Source organism: Lontra canadensis, unplaced genomic scaffold (assembly GCF_010015895.1).
Source record: "Lontra canadensis isolate GAN:19392208 unplaced genomic scaffold, GSC_riverotter_1.0 scaffold125, whole genome shotgun sequence".
Classification (NCBI taxonomy): Eukaryota; Metazoa; Chordata; class Mammalia; order Carnivora; family Mustelidae; genus Lontra; species Lontra canadensis.
In genome coordinates, this window is record NW_022631119.1 from 5,376,326 (window position 1) to 5,398,133 (window position 21,808).

The 21,808-nt window shown below is 41.2% G+C and overlaps 1 protein-coding gene across 1 annotated transcript; it reads right to left on the reverse strand.

Moving 5' to 3' along the window:
* Positions 1-452: 452 nt before the first annotated feature.
* Positions 453-16,526, reverse strand: LOC116857600 (zinc finger protein 780B-like). The gene is given in 8 exon segments (XM_032841845.1): positions 453-767; positions 936-1,231; positions 1,234-1,437; positions 1,440-2,042; positions 9,021-9,116; positions 10,696-10,822; positions 11,077-11,131; positions 16,179-16,526. Coding segments are annotated over 7 exon segments (1,686 nt in total). The 5' UTR covers positions 11,122-11,131; positions 16,179-16,526.
* Positions 16,527-21,808: the final 5,282 nt, after the last annotated feature.

Genomic DNA, 21,808 nt, shown 5'->3' on the forward strand with positions numbered 1-21,808 from the left:
ATGATGCTAATGAAACATAAAAGCTGTTCTTTATGAACACAAGCATGTGCCAAGTACTCTTGTAAGGATTTTGTACGTATTGTAACACAATTATTTCCGTAATTGCACTAGTATGCACTCACCATTGTTGCCATTTACAAATGACGCACAAAGAGGATAGGCACCTAATGTCATGCAGGTAGTGAAATGGCAGTGGTGATAAAGCACCTGCCTCAAGTAGATGTTAGCTTGCGTTTGTTCCAACAAATTCTCCTCCAGTTTGAGTTTGAAGGCTTTTCTAAGCGCGTGAAACTAAAATACCTAGGAAAATTCTTTCATGATTAGTAAACTGTGAACGTGAAGGCTACTCTATTTCTTTACATTCAAAGACTTTCTCACCAGAAGGTCCTCTCAACACTAAGGTGTTTGCTTTGACTGTAAAATCTTTCCATGCTACTCCTACTCAAAGTTTTTCACCAGTAGGAATACTGTGCTGTTGAGTGAATCTCAGTCCATGATGAAAGGTCGTCCCACATTTTATATTCATAGGACTTCTTGCCACTATGAACTCTCTGATGTTGAATAAGTTGTTCATATCCAGTGAAGGTTTTCCCACATTCCTTATATTCATGGGACATCTGACGATTATGAATTTTCTCATGTCGAGTAAGCTGACCATTCACAGTAAAGGCTTTTCCACATTCTTTGCATTCATAGGGCTTCAGACCTGTATGAATTCTTTGATGGGTAATAAAAACCGACCTAAGTCTAAAGGCCTTTCCACATTCCTTACATTCATAAGGTTTCTCACCAGTATGAATCCTCTCATGTTGAATAAGGTTCGAGCTACAACTAAAGGTCTTTCCACACTCTTTACATTCATAGGGTTTCATACCTGTATGAATTCTCTGATGGGCAGTAAAGACTGAACTAAGTCTGAAAGTTTTCCCACATTCCTTACATTCATAGGGCTTCTCGCCAGTATGAATTTTAACATGTTGAATAAGGTTTGAGCTACGACTAAATGCCTTCCCACACTCCTTACATTCATATGGTTTCTGACCAGTATGGATCCTCTGATGTACTCTAAGTTCACTACCACAAGTAAAACATTTCCCACATTCCTTACATTCATAGGGGTTCTCACCAGTGTGAACTCTCTGATGTACTCTAAGGTCTGTACCACGACTAAAGCTCTTTCCACATTCCTTACATTCATAGGGTTTCACACCTGTATGAATTTGCTGATGCTAAGTTGGTATTGATGTCTGAAGCTTGTCCCACATTCCTTACATTCAAAGGGTTTCTCACCAGTATGTGTTTTCTGATGTCAAGAAAGTTGTAGGTGAAGTCGAAAAGCCTTTCCACATTCTTTACATCCATAGGGTTTCTCCCCGGTATGAATACTCTGATGTTGAACAAGATTTGAGCCACGATGAAAGACCTTGCCACATTCCATTTAAATGGTTTCTCACCAGTATGAATGTTCTGATGTCGAGTAAGCTGTGTCAGAAGACTAAAGGCCTTGCCACATTCCTTACATTCAAAGGGTTTCTCACTAGAATGAATTTTCTGATGCTGAACAAGATTTGAACCACGATTAAAGCCTTTCCCACACTCTTTACATTCATGCGGTTTCACGCCAGCATGAATACTCTGATGTTGAACAAGGTTTGACACACGATGAAAGGCCTTCCCACATTCCTTACATTCATAGGGTTTCTCTCCAGTATGGATACTCTGATGCTGAACAAGATTTGAACCACGACTAAAGTACTTTCCACACTCCTTACATTCATATGGCTTATCTGTAGTGTGAATAGGAGAAGTACTATGAGTAGAAGTATGCATTTTTTTTTAGCTTATTATATGTTGACTGATATACCCATCTTGATGTCCCTGTTGTTCCCTAAATCTATTTTTGCTATCTGAGTCATTTCTAAAATTGGAGGCCTTGAGGCCAAGAGTTTTACTTATTTGTTTTATACCCAGTTTAGGCAAATTTATTTCATAAATATAATTTTCTGAAGGTAACTTCTCAGCTCCATAATTTGACTCCAAATCTGAAAGAAAAGGAGAAAACAAACACATTTTATCTTCCTGTACACACATGTACAAAATCCACTGAAGAGTATATAACTCTAAAAATATATATACATATAGAAAAAAATTTTTTTGGATTATTTATTATTATTATTTTTATTAACATATAAATATATTATTTGCCCCAGGGGTACAGGTCTGTGAATCGTCAGGCTTTCACATTTTACAGCACTCACCATAGCACATACCCTCCCCAATGTCCATAACCCAACTACCCTCTCCCTACCCCCCTCCCCCCAGCAACCCTCAGTTTGTTTTGTGAGATTAAGAGTCTCTTATGGTTTGTCTCCCTCCTGATCCCATCTTGTTTCTCCTTCCCTACCCCCCAGACCTTTGCCTTCTCTCTCAAATTTCTCATATCAGACAGATCATATGATAACTGTCTTAGAAAAAATTTTTTTAAATATATAGTGAAGTATATAAAAGACACTTCCAGAATATTTGGAAAAGGATTAAGAAGAGCTCCGAAAATGCAGAAAGTTTATGTTAGATGGTGATGTTCATAATATGGGAAGGGATGAACTGTGAAATTTAAGTGTTAATCAAAATCCTTTGGTAGGCTTGTTAAAAGTATTGATATTCAAGCAACTCAGATGCAAAGAATCAGAATTGTTAGGAATAAGTCCTAAGATGCTGTATTTTTAACATCTCTATCAGATAATTGTGATGCAGATCAAAGTTCAAGGATCCACACTTAAAAACTGTTTTGAATGGTTAGTCTTTACTCTTATAATAAAATCCAAAACGCTTACCATGGATAACAAGACCTATGAAGCCACTGTCATCCTTTGGACCCTATTTCTACCCCACTGCCTTCTTTTAGTGCTCTGAACATTATAGTGATTTCTTCAGTATCTTCATGCTTTGGTCAGACTGTTTCATCCATCACACAAGAATCCTGTGGCATTAGTTGCTTGTAGGAGACAACAGTCTCATTTTTAAGACTCAAAAGAAATGCCTTCCTGCTGGGCCCATCTAATTATATCCCTCTCCTTTATTCTCTATTCAAAAGTCTCATTCCTTGCCTTCACAATTCTATTTTAATTATACATTCACTCATTCAATAGCTCATTTCTCATTCTGTATATTTTCTTATTCCTAAATCTGCCTAGGAGGAGACACAATCCTCATAGAATTCACCACTGAATAATAAGCCCATAGCACACAGTAGGTGTTAAGTAATTGGAAAAGTACTGATAAAAGAAGTAAGGCTGAGAATAAAGGTATATAATGCAAAAATGAGCCACTGGGAAAGGCTTATCATAATAATCACTCATTCAAAACTACTTAAATTGATAAATTGAACCATTCTCGGATTATTTGTTTCAAATGGGAACAAACTCACATCTGAACCCCACTGGTCATGTATATGTCACTATGGGAAAACCAACCACAGAAAACAGGTAGAAACTTGAAGCTGGAACCTTAACTAGGTTGAGCACCTGCCGAAATATATCACAATGTTAAAGAAAATCAACAGATGCCAACACTGAGATTAACAGGTGTTTGAATTACCTGACAAAGACTTTAAAACCATAATTACGCAAATGTTCCAATAAGCAAACACAAATACTCTTGAAACAAATGGAAAAATAGAAAATCTCAACAAAAATATAGATATAGGGAGAGTTCTGAAAGATGGTGCATTAGAAGGATCCTGGGCTCACTTCCTGCCACAGACACACCAAGATAACAGCCACATCAGTGCAACTATGAAAATGACCTGAGAATGGCAGAACAGACTTTCCACAGGTAATAACATAGACCAGGCCACATCAAAAAGGGTAGAAGGGGTGGAGATGAAGTTGGGAACCAAACCCCCAGTGAGAATAACCACAAACAGGAGGGACACCACAAACACAAAGAAGAGGATCAGATTTCACACCAGGCACCCCAGGAATGGGGGACCCACACTGGGAAGATGAGTCCCGTTACATTTGGTTTTGAAAACCAGTGGGCTTAACTTCACAAGTTTTTACAATCAGTGGGGCTTAACTCTGGTTACTTTAAAAATCAGCAGGTTTGGTTCTGGGAGAGAGCCAGAGGGTGACAGGAAACTCGAGTCCCTGTCCTTTTAGAGCCAGCATAACAAAAAACCTGCTCAGATAACAACATAGAATAAGCAGTTTGAAAAAGCACCTGGGGTATACATGAAGAACATTTATTTACTAATCTCAGAATGTGCGCTGGAGGGACACGGATCTTTGGGAAACTTCCCCAAGAACAAAAGAGCCAGCAGGAACCGTTCCCTGCCCACCCCCAATCACTGCCTAGATAGCTGGAAGCTTTAGCAAACCAGTGTAAACACACAGCACCTACCCTTCTAGCACTGCATGCCCCACCTTCGCATTCTCCTGAGGATCTGCCCCATCCAACCCACTGCACTCCAGAGAGGCTCCGGCCTCAACACACCTTCCAAGCAGCCCCAGTCGGGACAAGTGCCACTCCAAAGAGACTCCTGCTTTGTGGTCAGGGGAAGGATAAGCACACACACCAGTGTACCCACAGTTCCAGCAACCAAACCTTATAGCTAGCGGTACGGAGAGTACCCTGCTGATCAGTGCACCTTCAGCCCTGGCAGATGGTCTAGGAGCAGGCAGTGTGACTGCCAGTCCTGCCTACCAGTGAGCAAGGGAACTTGGCCCCCTCTCAGGGGGAAAGGCAGAGACAGTGCCTTGCAAGGTGGCGCAACTACAGTCCCAGTAGACAGGCTGAGAGCAAGCACGGAGTCTGACTGCTGACACCACCGATCTGCAAGCCCCTAGTGGCCCCCAACAGACCTCTTAACAGCAGAGAGACCAAACCTTACCCAGAACAAGCAAAGTGAGCCATCGCCACCAATGGGCTGAAGGCAAAAGAGGCTCTGCCACAACAGCAGAGCACAGGCAACCCACACAAAGACAGCCTGAAGTGCCTGTTCTGGTGAACGACAGACACTGCACCCCAGGGTACCACAGGACCTTCTTTCTTTCTTTCTCTGCCTACCTCTCTTTCTTTCTTCCCTTCCTTCCTTCCTAAGATTCAATCAATTTATTTGACAGAGAGAGCAAGCACAAGCAGGGGGAGCAGCAGAAGGAGAAGCAGACTCCTTGCTGAGCAGGAAGCCCGATGCAAGACTTGATCCCAGGACCCTGGGTTCATGACCTGAGCCTAAGGTAGACACTTAACCCACTGAGCCACCCAAGTGCCCAGAGGTCACTATTTTCAAGATCAAGAGCTGTAACTGACTTTCCTAATACACAGAAACAGAGTTATATAAAATGAGAGGACAGAGGAAAATGTCCCAAACGAAAGAACAGGGCAGAATCACAGCAAAAGAGCTAAATGAAACAGAGATAAGCAATGTACCTGATAAAGAATTCAAAGTAATGATCATAAAGATACTCACTAGACTTGAGTAAAGAGTGGATGATCTCAGTGAGACCTTTGAAAACAAACAGTAAGTATTAAAAAGAACCAATCAGGGGTGCCTGGGTGGCTCAGTGGGTTAAAGCCTCTGCCTTCGGCTCAGGTCATGATCCCAGGGTCCTGGGATTGAGCCCTGCACTGGGCTCTCTGCTCAGCAGGGAGCCTGCTTCCTCCTCTCTCTCTGCCTGCCTCTCTGCCTACTTGTGATCTCTGTCTGTCAAATAGATAAATAAAATCTTAAAAAAAAAAATTCAGAATGTCATAGTTTAGGTAAACAAGACTGGACTTAGAAAATGAGAGAGAGATAAAAGCCAAATTAAAAAAAAATTAAATTTAAATAAATTTTATGGCACAGAAGCTCTTCAGATAAAAAGGGACTGAAAAAGCCTAACAGTAAAAAAAAAAAAAAAAAAAAGTAAAAGTAAACAAAAATGTTTTAAAAAGAAACCGATCCATAAATCAGTTCATGAACTTTGACTGGATCTTAAATTGAAACACACTCCCACAAAACCAAATAAACGAAAGTTTTAAAGAGAAATGAGAGAAATTTAGCTGTGAGCTATGAGCTGTGAGCTGTGACCTGCAGATGATACTCCTGAAATAGGGTGATTTTCTTAGGTGTGACAATAGTATGTTATTTAGGTTAATTAAGATAATAAAGCTAATTAGGAATAATGAAAGGTTATTAGGACCTTTCCTATTCTTAGAAGATGCAAAGTGAAATGTTTAAGTACCACATGTCAAAACATCAGTGACTTAGACCTACAAGTGGTTCAGCAAAAAAGGTTTCAAACAGGGTGCCTGGGTGGCTCAGTGGGTTAAAGCCTTTGCCTTCAGCTCAGGTCATGATCCCAGGGTCCTGGGATCAAGACCCGCGTCGGGCTCTCTGCTTGGCAGGGAGCCTGCTTCTTCCTCTCTCTCTGCCTGCCTCTCTGCCTACTTGTGATCTCTCTCTCTCTGTCAAATAAATAAATAAAATCTTTTTAAATAAAAATTAAAAAAAAAAGGTTTCAAACATTTAGATACATAAATACATACAGCAAAGGTGGCCAAATGTTCACGACCGGTGAATCTAGTTTTCTTTCTTGTTTTTTAAAGGTTTTATTCATTTATTTGAGAGAGAGAGAGAAAACAAGCTTGGGGGGGGGCAGGAGAACCAGGCTCCCCACTGAGCAGGGAGCCCAACACGGGGCTTGATCCCAGGACCTTGAGATCACGACCTGAGCCAAAATGAAGACTCGGCCGCTTAACCGTCTGAGTCACCCAGGTGCCCCCCAAAAGGGTCACCTTTGAACGGATGTAAGAAACCAACACGTTATTTAGAAAATTAGTAAACAAAGGAAAAGAATATTTATCTTCAATTTTCATATGAGCTGTACAACTGAGTAACTGAGTAGTAAATAAGGTGAAGTTTCTTTTTACACATGCATTCCAGCTAATAAAGAATAAATGACAGAATTCGAATATCCACCAATTTACAACCTCTGACGAATTAAGGGACATAGTTACTGCCTGTCAGTGGCTGCTGATAACACTAGAACAGGAAATCCAGACATCACAAGTCAACGGACTGAAGAGTGTCACCAACACCTAGGGGGAAAAAAGGTTTCCCAAAAGTTTGATTAAGGTTCTGGACCCATAAGAGGAGACAGAGGAACATGTTCCTCCATAACACCAAGATGTCGTCAGCAAAATCCAGATGGTCTGAAACTACAGGACAAATGCTCTAATTTAATGAAGAAAAAAACAGTTCACAAAAAAACAAAGAGAAACCTTTCATCTAAAAGAGACTTGAAAGACTTTTTAAAATGATAGGTAAAATGAAATCAGACTGGAGATGTTCACTCAGACAATAAAACCCTAGAGAAAACCTTTCCTGCAGGGAGGGGATAGTTTGTGAGTGCAAAGAAACCCACAACAGGCTTCCAGAACAGCTGGCAAAATTGTGACTCATGGCCTGGTGGTTACAAGTGAAGGTACTTTTATTTTTATTTTTTTTATATATTTTTAAATTTTTATTTATTTGACAGACAGAGATCACAAGTAGGCAGAGAGGCAGGCAGAGAGGGAGGGGGAAGCAGGCTCCCCGCTGAGCAAAGAGCCCGATGCGGGGCTCGATCCAGGATCCTGGGACCATGACCTGAGCCGAAAGCAGAGGCTTAACCCATTGAGCCACCCAGGTGCCCCACAAGTGTAGGTACTTTTAATCATGCAATTCTCTGTGTTGCAGTTTTCTGTGTCCTTGTCATACTTAGTTTATTTAAAAACTAAGAAGTGAAGAACACTCTCAACATAGAACATGGCTCTAAGTAACTCTTAGAAAACATTCTGTGTTCTTCACAATGATAATCAGAACCTTGTAGGATCTGGTCCTGGCCTAACTCCCAGACCTCCCTTCCCACCATCCCTTTGTCTCTTTGGCTTGAAACTTCCTACTGTTCCCAGGTATAAAGAGACCATCTCCTGCTCAGGACCTCTGTGTGTCCTGCTCAGACTAGAATGCTCCTGCCCAGATTTGTGGCCTGAACCCTTCCTTCATGACTCTGTGCAAGCACGCCCACTTCAAGACATGCTCCCTAACCACCCAACCCTGTCATTCTCCCTGCACTGTTCCTGTACACCTGTCTGCACAGCATCATTCCCGACAGTACTGACTTACTCATCTGCTTACATGACTGATCCATGTCTTTCTTGCCAAGGGCAGGTGAAGTCCATGAGAGCATGACTCTATCAGTCATGCTCATTTCACTGTACACAGTGCCAAGCACAGTGCTTTGCTTGGAGTGGACCCTCAATAAATATTTGCTGAATATATGAAAACATTTTTTTAGATCCTAGAAACACATATTGGCTCAGGGGTTTAAAGCCTCTGCCTTCGGCTCAGGTCATGATCCCAGAGTCCTGGGATCGAGCCCCGGATCGGGCTCTCTGCTCAGTGGGGAGGAGCCTGATTCCTCCTCTCTCTCTCTCTCTCTCCCTGCCTCTCTGCCTACTTGTGATCTGTCAAATAAATAAATAAATAAATCTTAGAAATTTAAATGCAAAAGCAGAGCTAGAAAGCAGATGGATGCAAAATATATGTTAAAAAGTTACACTGTGGGGGGGTACCTGGGTGACTCAGTCAGTTAAGTGTCTGACTCTTGATTTTGGCTCAGGTCATGGTCTCAGGGTCGTGGGATCAAGCCCTTCGGCAGGCTCCGCACTCAGTGTGGAAGTCTGGTTGGGGTTCTCCCTCTCCCTCTGCTCATGTGCGTGCGATCTCTAATAAATAAATAAAATCTTTAAAAAAAAAAAAAAGGTCACTCCACTGAAAGGAGAGGAAATAAAAGAACAAAACTTAGAGATAATTAGCAAAAGATGGAGTTCCTGTGAGAGCCCATGCTGTGTGATCTTTATTTCCTTCTCAGATCTCGGGCATTTTTAATCCAACAGGCCTTGGGTCTTTGAAGGCATTTTTCCAAACCACATCTCAGGGGTATGACCCCTCTCTGACCCTCCTGCTCCTCTCTGCCAGCTTTTCCTCTACTCACCTGGGTACCATCCAGTTGTTTCTCTCCTCAAAACCATCCAAGGTTCTTTCTCCTGCTCCAGTAAGGTAATCATATCTGGCTTAGAAATGGAACTTTCTGCTTAAAAACAAACAAACAAAAAGAGAAATCACATGACATATGGTGTAGAAATTTATTTATTTTTAAGATTTTATTTATTGGTCAGAGAGAGAGAGCACAAGAAGGAGGAGCAGCAAGCAGAAGGAGAAACAGGCTCATCAGTATCTTAATGAAGAAACCCAAGCCTGGTACGGTGTATATGCACATGGATTTTCTTACTCAGTCTGCAGGTACCACTTATCTGCCTTGTGTTCTTTCAGAAAAGAATCCTGATCATGGAAATTTCTGATTATCTTGGTGAGATACAGGTAAAGGAGGTTAGAACTGGTTGCTGTTACTTGTGATAGTCACATTGATTTGTCAACTCTCATGACAAGCTCAGTTCTTTAATGATTGAAAGTACCCACTTCCTGATAGCTCTGTTTTTGTTTCTGTGGTTTAATTTGGAAGTTGCTTTATTGTGGGGTTCTGTTTTATTTTTATTTATTTATTTTTAAGATTTTATTTATTTGACAGAGGGAGATCACAAGCAGGCAGAGGCAGACAGAGAGAGAGAGGGAAGCAGGCTTCCTGCTGAGGAGAGAGCCCAATACGGGACTCGATTCCAGGACCCTAAGATCATGACCCGAGTCAAAGGCAGCGGCCCAACCCACTGAGCCACCTAGGCGCCCTGTTTGTTTGTTTTAGAGAGACAGTATAAGCAGGGAGAGGGAGGGGCAGAGAGACAGAACAAAAAAATTTTAGGCTTCATGCTCAGTGTGGAGCCCGATGCGGGGCTCGATCCCAGGACGCTGGGATACGTGACCTGAGCTGAAGGTAGATGCTTAACTGACTGAGCCACCGAGGCATCCTGAAAAAAATTTTTTAAATATTCAAAAACAAACAAACAAGAAAAACCCCACAAAATAAAACAAACCAAAAACCTTTGGTTGAGATCTGGTTAAATCTGTAGTAATATTTTTTTAGAGGGGGCAGGGGAGAAGGAGAAAGAAAATCTCAAGCAGACTCCTCACCCAGTGTGGAGCCCGACACAGAGCTCAATCTCATGACCCTGAGATCATGACCTGAGTTGAAATGAAGAGTCAGACGTTTAACAAATTGAGCCACCCAGGTGCCCCTAAATTTGTAAAAACAGACAGGCCCATTTTCAATCTGACAAATTCCAAACGATTTCCTCTGGGAACAAGAAGGAACTCAGCTATTTCTTAAAAGATGGCCCTGAAACTCACGGTGAAGCAAGCTGATGTTCCAGAGAAGAGATATTAATACTTTATTAAATTATTAATTGTTTTAAATTACAAAATTATTAAAATTTAAATTATTAATTATAACTGTTCAATACCAATTTCATTGTAATATTAGTTAAAGATTTTTATTTATTTATTTGAGAAAAAGAGAGACAGAGAGAGTAAGCAAGAGCACTGGGCAGGGTCGGGGGAAAGAGAAGCAGGCTCCCCAATGAGCAGGGAGCTCAGTGCGGGGCTGGATCCCAGGATCCCAGGATCGTGACCGGAGCTGAAGGCAGTCACTTAACCAAGGCATCCCTTTATTGTAATATAAATCTTTAGACTGAACTACTACTGCGGGATAGTCTTACCCAGGGAGACCAGGTTGCTGTAGGTCTCCAACATCACGTGCCTGTACAAGGCCTTCTGAGCAGGGTTCAGACACTCCCACTCCTCTTGGGAGAAGCTGATGGCCATATCCCCAAATGACAGAGATCCCTGAAACCACACATACATGCTTTACCGTGAAACTGAAGGAAATTACTGCAAGGTGAAGAGAGAGGAGGCGAAGAACCGCCATGCAGGACAGGGAAAATATGCCACTTCTCAGCGTGCCTGCCGGTTCCTGAAGTATCTTGTGGCTGCACAGCACACTCGCTGGGTGCTGTGGGATGACTTACTGATACCCGCATGGCAGGGAATGGCTAAAAAAAAAAAGTCATTATATTTCGGGAGAAGAAATATCGACTTACATAGGCCATGTTTTTAGAATGACAAAACTGGTCCATCTTCCTCATGCTTCCCCTCCTAGAGAGAGAGAAAAAACAAAGAAGGACTCAAGCCAAGCCGTGCCTTGGTGCTCTCTAAGTGACTCATATTAATACAACAATTTTTTCTTCCACTTTTATGTCTCACCTACTCCCTAAAATTCCTCTTTTATCCCTCTCTGCTTCATACAATCTCCCTTTCCCTCCATCCCTCTGCCTTTTCCTCCCATCCCCCATACAAACTGGCCTCAAACATGAGGAGTCTGGACGAAATCAAGCTCTCCCAAGCCCCGGGGAACATGCTGTCCTCCAAAATATCTTAGCATGAGGGATCCTCCATTCTTGGGACGCATGACTAGGCCTAGGACTGGGCCCCCCTATCCTGCTCTGTGCAGATCCTCCTCCGCCATCCCACCTTTCAGGGCTGAGAATGGGTCACATCAACCACATCAGAACCTCTTTGTGAACTCAGAATTGGGAGAAGTGGGGCAAGGCATGAAAACTGAGAAGGATGTAAATGGAATTACTCAGGCAGAGTTTGGCTTTCTAAGTCCACCAAAGCCAGCCGGTTACACAGGGCAGGGCATCCTCATAACAGAATACTAAGTAGTCATTACATTCTCAAGATACATGGTCAGCAGAAAACTCATGTTACAAAACAGGATGCAGAATATGATTACATCTATAAAACATGTGTATATATGTAAAAACTAACAGACATTGACAGAAAAAAATTCTGGAAAATTACATTTCACATTAACAGTTCTTATCACGTATTGTGGCTCCAATTCTCTATTTTTTGCTTAAGAGTGCTTCACAATTGCAACTATGGTGCGTTGGCAACTTGGAATGTATATATAGTTATATTCATTAACACATACATATATGTATGTGTACATTTATATGTATTTTTTCCTATGAGGAAGCTGTTCTCTAAGTCAGATGAAAGACAAACTTTTACTTAAACAACTTCCCTATGAACTTGGAAAAACTCAAGATATTCTAATAAACTCTTGTTTTTACTTAATGGGTTTGTTTCCTTTATTTCCCAATTCTTTTTTTTTTTTTTAAGATTTTATTTATTTATTTGACAGACGGAGATCACAAGTAGGTAGAGAAGCAGGCAGAGAGAGAGGAGGAAGCAGGCTCCCTACTGAGCAGAGAGCCCAATGCGGGGATCAATCCCAGGACCCCAGGATCATGAACTGAGCTGAAGGCAGAGGCTTTAACCCACTGAGCCACCCAGGCGCCCCTATTTCCTAATTCTTGAATCAACACTAAAATATCTATATTTATCTGAGCAGGTTACAATAATTTGTAGGAAAAAATGTCTGTAGGCCCCGAGCAATGTCCTGTATATATTTGATAGTTTCACATGTCCTCTTAACAGTCTCTAAAACTATAACTTCGGGGACACCTGGGTGGCTCAGTCATTACACGTCTGCCTTTGGCTCAGGTCATGATCCCAGGGTCCTGGGATCAAGCCCCTCATCGGACTCCCCGCTCGGCAGGAGGCCTGCTTCTCCCTTTCCTAATCTCCCTGCTTGGGTTCCCTCTCTTGCTGTGTTTCTCTCTGTCAAATAAATAAACAAAATCTTTTTTTTTAAGTTTAATTAATAATAAAACTATTATTTTGGCCACAATATTCCCTACACAGCCACTGTATCATCTTCTACTATTAATCACTTTGCATTGAACAGATTTAGAATTTCTAAGTAAGGTACAAATTTTCCAACAGTTTCTTTAACTCTATAGAAATTCCATGAGCTTATAATTTGGTCAAAGTGTGGTGACACTACAGCCCAAAAGAGGTGTCTTTCCTGTAAACGTTCAAAGTACACGAGATGACTTTTTCTGATTGGGCTCTGCCAACCTCTGCTCTAGTTACTCTTGTTCAGACTTCTGTGCTGCAGAAATAAGAAACCTAAAAAAATACTAAGAGAATTCAATGGAAATGCATAATGACACATATTAACTGAGGATAAAGATTACGTTTGTTAAAGAAACTTAACTCCACGGTTTCCCTTTTCCTTGTGTAAGTCGTACAACAAAATATAGTGTAAGGCCTGTTCTTTTTTAGAATGCTAACCAAAAATATTCAGAGCTTAACTTGGAGAATGAAATTCTTAAAGAATCACATTAGCAAAGAGGGTTCTCAGAAAGACAAGGAGAAAAGGAGTCTTCCAGGCCAGAAGCCTCAGAGAGAGGCATTGGTGTCATGCCCTCTCTCACAGGCCCAGAAATGAATGAAAACAATGGCTTGATTTGTTTTTTGAACTGATTCTGATTCTATTCTACAGAAACAAAACGCTCGTATTCACACAAAAAAATAATGAGAAAAATATAAACCAAGGCATAGATAATGACTACCCCTAGAGGGGGGTATTGTAATTTTAACTTTCTTCTTAAGTTCCTTAAAAATAAGTTTTGCACTATTCCATCATCAAAAATAGACAATAAAGGGGCGCGTGGGTGGCTCAGTCAATTAAGTATCCAACTCTTGATTATGGCTCAAGTCATGATCTCAGAGTTGTGAGATCAAGCCCAGAATGGGGCTCCACACTGAGCCTGAAGCAGAAGATTTTTCTCTCTCTCTCTCTGCCCCTCCCTCCCCCTGCTTCAGGCTGTCTCTCTAAAACAAACAAAACCCAAAACAAACAAACAAAGACCCACAGTAAAGCTACTTCCAAATTAAACCAGAAAAACAAAAAGAGAGCTATCAGGAAGCTATCAGTCATTAAAGAACAGAGCTCGTCAGGAGAGTCAGGAGAGTCGAGCTTGTCATGAGAGCCGACAAATCAATGTAACTATCACAAGTAACAGCAACCAGTTCTAACCTTTACCTGTTATCTCACCAAGACAATCAAACTTCCATGATCAAGATTCTTTTCTGAAAAACACAAGGCAGGTAAGTGGCACCTACAGACTGAGTAAGAAAATCATACGCATATACACAGTACCAGGCTTGGTTTTCTTAAGAAACTGATGAAAACATCATTTTGGAGAGAATCCTTACAGAATGCCCTCGCTTAGTAAATGGGACTCATATACATCTTCCTGAGTATTACTGTCCCTAACATGAATACTGCTTAACACGAGAGCAAATGTTTTCTCTTTTCATGATTATTTATGAACGTAATTTTCCTAAGTGCATAATACTCCATCACAAGTCTAGTGTGATTTGCTTAACTACTCAGTTTGTACAAGATCATTTTAAATAGCACTCCCGGGTTTCTCATCCTCTGCATTAATGCCATATTAAACCAGAAAAGTCTTTGTTTCCGGGGTGGGGTGGGGAGGAGGGTGGGGAGGACTCTCCTGCGCACTGTAAAATGTTAGTAGCATCTCTGTCCTCTACTTATTTGATCCAACTATCACTGGCCCCCAGTGTGGGAACCAAAGCTCCCTCTAAATACCACCAACGCCTCTCGGAGGGCAGAATCACCCCGTTAGGAACTACTGATCTACACAGATCGAGTCCAAGCCTTTTAGGTCATGCATGCTTCGAATAATCTCATGAAACTATACACTTCCCCCACCAAATCCACCATAACACTTCCGTATACTATTTGAAGGGATTTGTCGTCCCCTGAGACCACAAATGGAGTCACAGCAACTCAGGTTAAGCACTTTTGTTCTTTTTTTTTCTTAAGAGAGGGAGACAGAAGGGGAGGGAGGGGCAGAGGGAGAGCAAGAAAATCTTAAGCAGGTTCAATGCCCAGCATGGAGCCCCATACAGGGCTTGATCCCACAACTCCTGAGACCACAACCTGAGCTGAAATCAGGAGTCAGATGCTTAACCAACTGAACCACATTGGTGCCCCAAGAATTTTTATATCGCCTGAGCATCTCACTCCTTGTCTTAACATGCAGGCAGCAATCATGGATCACATATTCCCAAGGCCCACGTTGTATAGAAATTGAGAGAAATGAGCATATAGGACCCCAGCCGGAGGGATCCGCCAGTGTGGGTGGGCAGACAGAGGCGCTTTTCTGAAAGCCTCAGACTGACTGAAATCAGCTAACCATCTCCATTCTTCTCTCCTTCGAAAAGCAGGCCCTTACAAAGCAAAAGATATTCAGTGTGTGACTCTACCTAAACACTGATTTCCTTCTTACCAAATCAGAGTCTAAAATTAAGCTTTAGCATTAATCGCTGGAGGTTTATTTCCGTGTCATCTTAGAAAAACGGAGTGCTCAAGAAGATGTGAACACATTTACCAAACGGTTTTTGGTGTATCAAATTATTTACCAAGTGAATATTAAGTGAAGATGTGAGAGGCAACGGGGGACCAAATGGTGGGGTATCAATTTGCAGGTCTCCCTACATTTCCTGAAAATTTACTGGAACCTCTATATTCTAAAAACAAAAACGCCTTTCTTATGCAAAACAAAGCAGAACTCACCCTTGACTTTGACGTGCAGCAATACTACTACTCTCATCCTTCCTGGGGTCCTTATGGATAATGGTAGAAGGGGAAGGAAAAGACAAGCATGAGACCCCAGACTTTTCTTGGACGGCAGACTAAATTTGAAAGCACCCTCCAGGGTCACACCTCCCTTACTTCGCACAGAATGGGATGGGAGTTAAAGGAGCAATCTGTCCCGAGTTGGAAGCTGATTCCTGGGGACAGTACTCTGAAAATGCGGTGGTTCTGAACATGGAGCTGCCCCCGTGCGGGACGCAGACAGACACTTGCAGCTCTCAAACTCCTATTCCAAGTCCAGGCCTGGGCTTTCAGGGGGAAACTTTCATTCTAGGGACAGTATCCGACCTCCCTACTGGGGCCATTGGTAGGCTACAGCCACGTGGCTGGGAGGGGAGAAAACGGCGGAAGCGGAGGGCCCACTGATCCCAGTGACAGACACACACAGCCACAGCAAAGCACGCTCAGTGTCCCCACGCCCCCCTCCCGTCACCACAGCACCTCAGCACCAGGAGCGCCCTCACGCAGCCGCCCCCCCAACCTCCACGTCCGCCTCTGGCGGTCGCACAATCCCCTCCTCGCTGCGCGCGCACGCTCAAGCGAGGCTCCTTCGGGTGCTTGTGAGCTGCCTGTCCTGAGCGCCTCTGTCTGCCCACCCACACTGGCGGATCCCTCCGGCTGGGGTCCTGCTCAGCAGAGGCCTCTCTCTAGCAGCCCCCGACCCCTTCCTCGACCTGACGGCCTCGCCCCACCACGACGACGACGACCCTGGGATGGCCGGAAGTGGTCGCTGACTCCCCGTGGTGGCCACTGGGAAATGCAGTCCCAAAGTGGAAACGCTTCCGAAGCCCAGCGTTCTGCGGTTTCAGATTGTTCCCAGCATGCAACTTGGGTCCGCCCCTAACGGAGCTCAGCCCAGAGATTTGTGGGAGTTCCAGCCCCCAGGAGCGTGCAGGTGCAGGCTGCTGGTGACTGAGGGTTCCTCTGAGGGAACATTGATTCTTCCTAGAGTCTCTGTAACTTACTTTTCTCTTTATGGAGAAAAATGCAAATGTGCATAACTGTTAAAGGAGGCGGAATCCTATATATAGGAAACCCTAAAGACTCCACCAAAAAATGTGGAATAAACAGATTTATTAAAGTTGAAGGATACAAACTCAACAAAACTCAACTGTGTTTCTGTACGCTAACAAACTGTCTAAAAAATTTTTTAAGAAAACAGTCTCATTCACAATAGCATCAAAACAATACAAACGTAGGAACAAATTTAACCAAGGAGGTGCATAAATTATCCTTGATGAAAGAAATAGAAGAAAACACAAAAATAAATGGGATGACATCTCGTGTTCACGGACTGAAAGAATATTGTTAAAATGTCCATACTACCCAAAGTGATGGACTAATTCGATGCAAGCGCTATCATGTTGCAGTGGCATTTTTCACAGAAATAGAAAAAAAAATCCTAAAATTCAGATGGAAGCCCAAAAGCCTTCAAATAAGCAATCTTAAATAATTTTTTAAAAGATTTTATTTATTTCTTTGACAGAGACAAATCACAAGCAGGCAAGAGGCTGGCAGAGAGAAGAGGAAGCAGGCTCCCTGCTGAGCAGAGAGCCTGATGCAGGGCTTGATCCCAGGACCCTGAGATCATGACCTGAGCTGAAGGTAGAGGTTTTCACCCACTGAGCCACCCAGGCACCTAGCAATCTTAAGCAAGAAGTATAAAGTTGGAGGCATCACACTTCCTGATTTCAAATTATATTATAAAGCCATAGTAATCAAACAGCATGGTCCTGGAATAAAAACAGACGCATAGATCAATGGAACAGAATAGAGAACCCAGAAATAAACTCACACATATACAGTCAAACAGTCATTAACAAGGGAGCTGGGAATTCGTAATGTGGAAGGAGAGTTTCTTGGATAAATGGTGCTGGAAAAACAGGATACCATATGCAAAAGAATTATGGACCCTTATCTTATACCATACACAAAAAATCAACTCAAAATGTATTTAAAAATTAAACATGAGACATAAAACCACAAAACCCCTAGGAGAAAACAGAAAAAAGCTCATTGATGTTGGTCTTGGCAATGATTTCTTGGATAAGACACTTAAAGCACAAACAGCAAAAGCAAAAATAAACAAGTGAGCCTAATTCAAAGTCAAAACATTCTTCATAGAAAAAAAAAGTCAGCAAAATGAAAAGGCAACCTACAGATTAGGGAAAAATATTTGTAAATCATATATACAATAAAGGGTTAATATTAAAAAAATAAGGAACTCCTGTAATTGTTAAGAGCTCAGATCTATAGATATTTAATTTAAAAATGGACAAAGCAGGGCACCTGGGTGGCTCAGTGGGTTAAAGCCTCTGCTTTTGGCCAGGGCATGATCCCAGCGTCCTGGGATAGAGCCCCGCATCAGGCTCTCTGCCCGGTGGGGAGCCTGCTTCCCTTCCTCTCTCTCTTCCTGCTACTCTGCCTATTTGTGATCTCTGTCAAATAAGTAAAAATTAAAAGAAATCTTTAATAAAAAATAAAAATGGACAAAGCTCCTGAATAGACATTTTTCTAGGCATGCAAATGACCAACAGGTACATGAAAAAGTCCTCAACAACACTGATCACCAGGGAAGTGCAAATCAAAACACAGTGAAATATTACCTCACATCTGTCAGAGTGACTATCATTAAAAGAAAAAAAGGAAAAGGTAAGTGTTGGTGGAGATGTGGAGAAGAGGAAATCATCATGTACTGTCGGTAGAAATGTAAATTGGTGCAGCCACTATGGAAAACAGTATGCAGGGATGTACATTGTGGCACAAACATACAATGGAATATTATTCATCCTTTAAAAAGAAGGAAATCCTGCCATTTGTGACAACATTGAAAAACGTGGAGGACATTATGGCAGGTGAAATAAGCCAGATAGTTATATCTCTTAGTTATAGGTAGAATCCAAAATAGTCAAGATCACAGATGCAGTGAGTAAAATGGTGGTTGCCAGGGGCTTGGGGAGGAAGAAACATGGAGGTGATGTTCAAGAGCTACAAAATTACAGTTTTACAAGTTACATTATCAAGAATTAATATTGTTAAATTTTATTGATAAAGATAATTCTGGAAAACTATACAACATACTGTCTCTAGCTAACAATCCTGTTGTGTATATTTCGAACTTGCTTAGAGGGTAGATAAGAAGAAAGAAGAAGAAAAAAGAAGAAGAAAAGAAAGAAGAAGGAGGGGGCACCTGGGTGGCTCAGTGGGTTAAGCCTCTGCCTTCGGCTCAGGTCACGATCCCAGGGTACTGGGATCGAGCCCCTCATCGGGCTCTCTGCTCAGCAGGGAGCCTGCTTCCCTTCCTCTCTCTCTGCCTGCCTCTCTGCCTACTTGTGATCTCTCTCTCTGTCAAATAAATAAATAAAAAACTTTAAAAAATAAATAAATAAATATTTTAAAAATGTATATCTTTGTCTCCTCCGAAGTCAAGAAGGTATTCTCTTCTGTTCCCTCTAAAAACTTTATTTAATATTTACAGAGTCTCTAACTATCTGGAATTGACTTGGGGCAGTATCACTGCATTGCTGTAGCATAATTGTCATAAATCAGGCCACCATATATGCAAGGATTGATTACCAGACTCTATTCTATTCCACTGGTCCATTTGTCTTCCCTTGCACCAGTATCTCACTGTCTTAAACACTGTACCAGTATAATGGATTTCTATACACGGCAGCAAAAGTCCTCCAGTTTTATTATTCTTCAGTAAGATTGCCTTGGTTATTTTGGGACCTTTGGATTTTCATATGAGTTTTAGAATCGTCTTTTCAATTTCCACAAATTGTGTGATTTTTAATTCTGTGATTTTTAATCAGTATTTCATTACATACATTTGGGGGAAATTTTTATATATTTACAATATTGAGCCTTCTAGTCCATGCATGTTATATTCTTCATTATTTAGGTCTTCCTTAATTTCTCAGAGAAATTTTGTGTTTTTCAGTGTAATGGTGTTGCTTATTTTGTTAAACTCATTCTGAGGTATGTGTTGTATTTTTATGTAAATGGTATGATTCATTTTTAATTTATTGCAGATATATAGAAATACAATCGGCTTTTATTTATTGACCTATACATAGCAACATTGATAAATTCACTAACTCTGAATTTATAAAGATTGTGTAACCTAGAAAACCCAAAGCAAGTATGTGATTTGCAAGTAATAACAATTTGAGGGCACCTGGGTGGCTCAGTCAGTTAAGCACCGATTTTTGGTTTTGGCTCAGGCCATGATCTCAGGGTTGTGAGATTGAGCCCTGCACAGGATCTGTTTGGCACGGAGTCTGCTTGAGATTCTTTCTCCCTCTCCCCGTGTGTTCCTCTCCCCACTCTAAAAATAGATAAATAAATATAAAAAATAATTTTAAAAAATAACAGTTTTAGTCCTTCCTTTCTAATTTGTATGTCTTTTAGTTCTTTTTCTCCCCTTATTTCAATAGCTAAGACCTCCAGTACAATGTTGAGTAGAGAGGTGGTTTAACATCAGACATCCTTGTTTTATCCCTAATGTTAGAGGAATGACTTAACAGTTTGATATTATGATGTTGTTGATTTGTTGGGGGGGTAAGATATCACTCAACAGACTTGGGAAGTTGCCTTCTGGTTTCAGTTTTCTACAAGTTTCATCATGAATGGGTCTTGCATTTTGTCAAATGTTCTTCACTTACTAATTTTTTATGTACCTAGATGACTGTATAATTTGTGGGTTTTTTCTTTATTGGTGTGGTAAAATGCCTTCAATGTTAAAAATATATCTCATTCCTTATAGACACTGGGGAGGGTATGTGCTATGGTAAGTGCTGTGAAGTGTGTAAATCTGGCGATTCACAGACTTGTACCTCTGGGGCTAATAATACATTATGTGTTAATAAAAAATTAAAATTTAAAAAATATATTTCATTCCTGAAAGAAACCTCATTTGCTCATGATGTAATATCTTTTTATGTATCACTGGATTTGATTTGCTAATATTTTGTTAAAGATTTTTGCATTTTTGCCCCTCCTCCTGCTTACATTCTCTCTATCTCTCTCTCATAAATAAATAAAGCTTAAAAAAAAAAGGATATGGGGGCACTTGAGCGGCTCAGTCAGATAAGTGTCTGCCTTCAGCTCAGGTCATGATCTCAGGGTCCTGGGATTGAGCCCTGTCTTTGGGCTCCCTGCTCAGTGGGGAGTCTGCTTCTCCCTCCCCCTGCTCTTGTGCTCTTGCTCTCTCTCTCTGTCCCTCTCAAATAAATAAATAAAATCTTTTTAAAAAAGAATATGAAGGTAGAGAGGAGGAGGAGAACTAAGAACAACCCCTGGTGTACTACAGAGTTAAGAGATCTAGCTTGAAAGAAGTGGGTAGCAAAGAATGTAGGACAGAAAAGAATGGGGTGGTTCAGAAACTAAGAGAATGAAGTACATCAATAGTAAAATAGAGGGGTGGAGTGGGTGAAGGGAGTCAAAAGGTATAAACTTCAAAAGTTATAAAATCAATAAGCCCTGGGGTTGTAATATACAGACAGCATTGTGACTATAGTTAACAATATCATATCATATATTTGATAAGATCAAAACATATATTTGAAAGTGACTAAGATAGATCTTAAAAGTTCTTTTTTAAAAGATTTTATTTATTTATCTGTCAGAGAGAGAAAGAGAGAGCACACGTGGGGGAGCAGCAGGCAGAGGGAGAAGCAGGCTCCCCACTGAGCAGGGAGCACAATGTGGGACTCAATCCCAGGTCTCTGGGATCATGACCTGAGCTGAAGGCAGACGCTTATTGACTGAGCTACCCAGGCATCTCAGATCTTAAAAGTTCTTATTGCAAGAAAAAAATGTGTAGCTATGTTTGGTAATGAATGTTAACTAAATTTATTTTGCTTAATCATTTCACAATCTATGCAAATATCAAATCATTATGTCATCATCATTATACACCTAAAACTAATACAATGCTATATGTCAATTATATCTCATTAAAAAAAAAAAAAAAGAGAGACTTGCCAGGAGCACCTGGCTGGCTCTGTCATTGAAGCATGTGACTTTTGATCTCAGTGTTGTGAGTCTGAGCCCCACATTCAGCGTAGGGATTACTTACAGATAAAATCTTTTAAAAAAATTTTAAAAAAGACTTGCCAAATCTTCTCTAGCTTTGGAACCCAATCAATACTGCCTATTTCATAAAAAATGGGTCAGAGCAGCACATTCAAATGGTATGTATGTTTAAAATGTACAGAAACCAAAAC